The sequence below is a fragment of the Bidens hawaiensis genome, unplaced genomic scaffold (assembly GCF_021521415.1).
Source record: "Bidens hawaiensis isolate Kalapana, Puna unplaced genomic scaffold, B.hawaiensis_p1.1 tig00005142_1, whole genome shotgun sequence".
In the NCBI taxonomy this organism is placed as follows: Eukaryota; Viridiplantae; Streptophyta; class Magnoliopsida; order Asterales; family Asteraceae; genus Bidens; species Bidens hawaiensis.
Window position 1 is genome coordinate 180,413 of NW_027491327.1, and position 6,137 is coordinate 186,549.

Consider the following 6,137-nt stretch of genomic DNA (forward strand, 5'->3'; position numbering starts at 1 on the left):
TTTTACTTTATTAAAATATGTAGATTACACTATAAATCATTGTTTTTTCTCTCTCATATGTTTAATTAAATAATATTTTATACTTTTATTATTATCTATTCTTTTTTCTCTACTCACAACCACTTTTAGAAAATATTTAAAAATTATATGGTATGAACAGACAAACCCGAAATTAAAAATTCTCTTTTTCTACTCACAACCACTCATAACCATACCATATAATTTATAAATCTGCCTCAGAATCGCTCATAATCATACCATATAAGTAACCAAATCTCCATCTCGATCTCCAAACAAGCCCAACTGTTAGTGAACCCAATAAGGTCTGATAAGGTGGGCCCGCTCAAGCCCAATATAGAAATTTCATTTGCTTTCTAGTTTAATGATGAACCAACCTTGCTAAAATGGTGTGCATGATATTCAAGCGACCACGTCTACAATGTGGAGGTTTAATTCCCAACTTCAATTCTATAGGGATTCTTTTTAATTTATCATTGTAATACTTGATTCAATAATAATATCTATATATATATGAAGGTTACTACTATAAACCTGTCTTAATAGTTAAAATTAAAGCCAATACCTATTTTAGTAGTGGCGGACCATGATTTCTTTTTAGTGGGGCTTAACAAAAACTTTATAGTAAACGATAGATCAGGATTTTCAAGTATAATAGCACCAAACAAGATTCCGTTTTGAATGGCAGTCGCCCCCCATTCTTTGTACATGGATATACCCTTGCATTTCAGTAACTATTTTAAAATATTTTTATTAGTCAGATTATTAGATTGTCTTTTTCTCTAAGTCGTGAATCCTGAAGAACTTTAGGTCTTTAAGGTAACGGGCATGACGCAATAGTTCTCTACGTTTTACTTTGAACAAAAGAATACTAATATAATGTTCTTTTAAACCCAAATAGCTTTTAATTAATTACTAGGATGCTTTGCTGGTAAACAAAAATTAACGCTTCACGTGACAACTTCCTAAAAAGTACAAGTTGAACTTATCTAAAACACGTAGTGTCGTTCAAATTCTAGAATCCGAAACTATATTAATTGGAACGTTTTTTTGTTTATAACGATACCAGAAAGTACAAGTTTTGTTTTCTTATATTTTGACTTTTGAGTACCAAATGCTAACCTAAATTAATTTGATACAAATATTCATAAATTCATAGATAAATTAGAATAATATATATATATATTTTTAAAACCCTATATTTTCAAACAAAGCCTAAATTTAGTCTTATACCTATCGTAACTTTTTGAAGGCCACAAAGTCGATGCTAGTTGAAGAAACGTGGATCTACTCACTGGTAGCAGATCTACTTTCCTCGGGTATGATTAAACTGTTTCACCGATGGTTCCTCTGAATCCGTGTTCTTCCACCTACAAAATGAACAACGCCGTTACTTACCCCTCAGAAAGGGACAGAGGGGTCCTCTTTGGGGTAACCCTCCGGCGTGAGAATCAGTATCTTTGTGGAGAAGATAATAATGTGTGAGTCAGTGAATCTCAAGAGTATTGCTGAATCGCTGAATACTCTTGATTGTGTGACTGTGTGTTTTCTGTAACTGACTGTGAGTGAATATAATTCAATATGATTGAATGTGATATCACTGCTTGTAACTGTCAATGATTGAGTATGAATGTGTCATCAAAGTGGAGTTGATGCTGTATTTATAGTGCTAGGGTTTCCACTGGTTGGGCTCAGCCTCGTTGGCCTCCTCCAATCGCACTGCGCCACGTGTCCTCTGGGACACCTGGCGCTTTCTCGTTGGTTGTAATCATGTGGTAGCACATGTGTCATGCTGAGTTGTCGACCTTTCATTTGGCAGCTGTCAACATCAGCATATTCTTACTCCTTAAAAAGATGCCTTCTGGAAGATTGTCTGACGTGCACAATCAAGGTTGCCCAAATCCTGATTTGGATAAGGACGAGGTTGATTATGTGCACGTGTGATATGCGCCCATCCTGAGGATGCGCGAAGTCTTCTTTTTATTCTCACGCGCAGATATTTCATGCGCAGGTGTGATATGCACGAGCGTGTGATATGCGCCGCGCGCTGGTGCGCCGCGCGCATATGTGACGCGCGAGCATATGTGATGTGCAAGAGCATGTGATATGCGCCGCGCGTTGATGCGCCGCGCGCATATGTGATGCGCGAGCATATGATGCCTGAGCATGTTTTGTATGCGCCATGCGCCTGGGTTTTGGCTTTGTGCCTTCATAATGTCTTTATCTTGTGGGTTGACCCGCCTTGCTTGGTGTTGAGGCGGGTACATACCTCTTCACTAGTTGAGTAATTGTGATTTACCTGATTCCGTTGCAAGATATTATGGGTTGTGTTAATTTATTGTTAACCGTTTTTCATGCTTAAAAAATATACGTTGATTATATTGGCACATACCTTAATCATGACCCTGCGATGCACGGTGGTAGTTCCAGAAATTTTTTTCAGGAGGTGCACTACTTTTATATATTTCAATTTTATAGAATCAGGTATAAAAAATTCCTTGCCAGTTCTATGTTCGGGCCGGTTCTATGGTTCAGGCAAAGTTCATTACAAACTAACAAATTAAAAAGTAACAAACTATCAAATTAAAACTAACAAAAACTAACAAATTAAAACTAAAATTTAACAAATAACTTAACAATTAACAACATCAAGAACAACTGAATATCTAACGAATGAATCTAAACTTACTTTTACATTGGGCGAATTCTAGGAAGAGTAACAAGGGTGAGTATAAGGAAGGGAGAGAGAAAGCAACTTAAAAAAAAAAAAGAAAAAGCTTGTTGCATGGAATCAAACCCGTGACATTCTGTCTACAAAACCAACAACTTACCAGCTAGTCCAACGCTTGTAGCATGAATAGAGTGGTTCATTCCTAAGTTATAATGTGGTTCCTCTAATATTTTCTACATATCAATACATTATTATTTCGAAACTCGGGTGGTTCCAAAGAACCACCCATTTACACTATGGATCCACCCCTGACGATTAATGTCATGCCATTTTTATAAAAGTCATGCCAACATGAAACTCACATGTTTTAAGTACTTTCGAACTAAACTTGAAGTACGTGAGATATTTGGAAACCTAAGTACACTCTATAGAAAATTAAATTCCATAAAGATCAAACCTTTATTTAACACATGACATCTTTAAGTAGCTTGTACCTTCGAGTACTTGTTCTTGGTGAAGGGGCTCCGGTGGAAGACCATGACTTGCCTCTTTCCGAACCCTCTTCGCGATTTTGTTGCTTGATCTTGGAACCGGAGTATGCTGACCAGTTACTTGCTCGGGTATCGGTTTTTGAGCTTGATTTCTTTGAATAACCACTCGGTTTGGCGGTTCGGATCACCTCACTTTGACACCATTCGCAGAGTTCTGGTGGCTCGGATGACTTGCTATAGTAGTTGCTAGTGCTACAATACCTATATTTGAGTAATAATACTTCATGAGTAAAGGTGCTACTATAAGTCTATAACTACGTTATCTACATTTGTTATATGTACAAGCAGTAAAACTTGTAACATAAGGGTATGTTTGGTTGGAGGTAATGGAATGAAGGGGGAATGGAAGGAGAGAAGGAATGGAATGGACAAGGGAATGAAATGGATCATTACCATTCATTTTCCTTGTCTGGTTAACCTATAGGAATGAAATCATTTATTAATTTTTATTGTTTAGTATCTAAAAAAAATTATAGAAATGAAATAGAAATAATAAAAACACTTCTATCTCAAAAAAGTGAATAGTTTTTAAACCCAAAAAAAAAACCTACAATGGCGACGGTGGTAGCTCCGGCGACGAAAATGGTGGTGGCGGTGGCGATGGTGGTGGCAGCGGTGGTGGTGTCAGCGGAGTTGGTGGTGGTGCTGATGGTAGTGGTGGTGGTGGTTGTTAGGTGATGGTGTTGTTGGGAAAGTAGGGTGAAGGAGGAATGGAATAAAAAAAAAGATGGGGGTGGGAAGGAATGGATTTGATGGAATGAGATTCCATGTGTAATGGATGATTCCATTTCATTGAGCAACTAAACACCACTTTTTTCATTCCTACGTAATGAATTATTCCATTCCTATTGTCATTCCTGCGTACCAAACGCTACCTAATGTATAGCTTTTGCGGATCACTTAAATGATTTGTATAAATAAGAGCTCGTGTACCCCTTGTTATATTTTTATATGGTCCTGTATAAATCTTTTTTGCATATCATACGAGCTATATAATCTTATTATTTATGAAAAATGGTTATATGTTTCCATATAACCTAATTGATTATGAATAATGGGTCATGCTATAGCTATACCACTCTCATCTGATTTCACATCATCAAACGAGCGCCCACAAAACAACCAGTCGTCCGTTTTGATAGAAAAGTTAAACTTTTAAAATTATTGGTCATGGCAGTCATTTGAACAATGTCCAGATGATCGTTCTATCCATAGACGATTAGATTTTTTTAAACTTTTGATCAAACGACTGCCCAACCTCCATCAGGATTGTTATTGAAATAGGATTAGATTTCTGGAGATCTATATACAGCTATGAGTAATATATGCATAATAGAATAATAGTTGAAATTTCTGGTTGACCAACTATCTCCGATATGCACTCACCATGAAAGAGTTACAAGAACTTATTAAATAATAAATTAATTTATAATATAATAATTAATATATGACGTGTAAACCACCAAAACATAATATATACTCCTCCGTCCCATTAGAATTGTCATAGTTTGAAAAACACAAAGTTGGTGAATTGAATTATTACTTTTTTTTCTTACTAAATGACAATAATGCTCTTGGAAATTGGATCAATCAATATTGTTTATTAATGTTAGTTGTGTAAGTTTAAGGGTAAACTTGAAAATTGACTAATAAATTTTAAAAGTGGACATTTATAATGGGACAAATAAAAAAAGAAATATGAATACATTTTAATGGGACGGAGGGAGTATCATGAATATGAATAAAAATGGTAGTTAAACCGCAATATGTATGAGTATGAGAGAGATGATATATATACGTACGAGTGTTGGAAGCGGTGTTGGCACTTGATACATCGGAAGATCTTGTCAGGGAAACCAACGTCTCCACACATGCAACAAACTCTTTCAACATCCACCATAATCAATATTCACAGCTCTTAAATCTTAATTTCAGAGAGAAACAAGCACACACACAGAGGCTAGATGTGTATGTACATATGTATTAATATTAGATATATATGCGCGTATGGAAAGCGTAGGTGTGGTTGAAATAGGTCGACGTCGACCACATGTTCCTTGCAGTCGTTTTCAGTTTGGGAGAGAGAGAGGATTCTAATGTGTGTGTGTGTGTGTATAAGCATGGTTAAACAATAGCTAAAAAAGGTAACAAGTATTTTGCATTGTTTGTGTCCCCTTTGACTTAATAAATTGCAAAAACTAACACCACACACATGGTTTTTGTAATTTCCTAATCAAGATAACGTAATTTACTAGGATAACATCCATAAAAAGATGTGATAAAATCATTCTTGTTTTGGAAAAGAGGATAAAGGGATATGCATGAAAAGTAATTTATAGATTTACCTTTTGTAGATCAAAGTTCATCTTCATAATTGAACCCTCAAATTTTATCTTTTTATCTTAAAATTTGATCTTATCACTAAATCACTCTTCAAGCGTATAGTAAGCGGACTAACACGAAACTTGGCACAAAAGTGTTGAAACAAAGGCTTTTTGTACGTGAAGAAGGTCGTTACTAGAAGGTTAATAAGAACAAACTTGATGTATAACTGACCAGAGGAATAAACAAAACTGTGAACAAAATGGTAGTCATATAAATGTGTTTAGCATGTTTATGCGATGATTTTTACTTAAGAACAAAACACTATGATTATAACAAAAGCGTTTTTGACAGTTTGGTGGTAAGGCATGAAGTCCTGAAAGAATATGGGTGATCTAGACAGTCTCACCAGTCGTGTTAGCCACAACACTTGCTGTGTTCGGATTCGCATCTTGAATGACTCCATGATACGAGACTTTCACCTGAAAAGTAAAGTAAATGTAGGATGGGAGTATGGTTTCAATACAATGATTAGCCAATTGGTTACATCCAAATATCTAAGAATCGAACTTGTG

The 6,137-nt window shown here is 35.7% G+C and overlaps 1 protein-coding gene across 1 annotated transcript; it reads right to left on the minus strand.

Moving 5' to 3' along the window:
- Positions 1–3,110: 3,110 nt before the first annotated feature.
- LOC143628942 (uncharacterized) lies at positions 3,111–5,140 on the minus strand. The gene is made up of 2 exons (XM_077098372.1): positions 5,043–5,140; positions 3,111–3,441 (listed from the first exon to the last, which is right to left on the minus strand). Exons 1-2 carry the CDS (start codon positions 5,138–5,140, stop codon positions 3,153–3,155), a joined length of 387 nt encoding a protein of 128 aa, XP_076954487.1. The 3' UTR covers positions 3,111–3,152.
- Positions 5,141–6,137: the final 997 nt, after the last annotated feature.

Bases quoted from the DNA above. Each gene is read 5' to 3' on its own strand.
- LOC143628942 (XM_077098372.1), bottom strand. From the start codon at position 5,140: ATGGTGGATGTTGAAAGAGTTTGTTGCATGTGTGGAGACGTTGGTTTC. The intron at 3,442-5,042 runs GTACGTATATAT...ACTCAAATATAG, and splicing joins CAACACCGCTTCCAACACTC to GTATTGTAGCACTAGCAACT.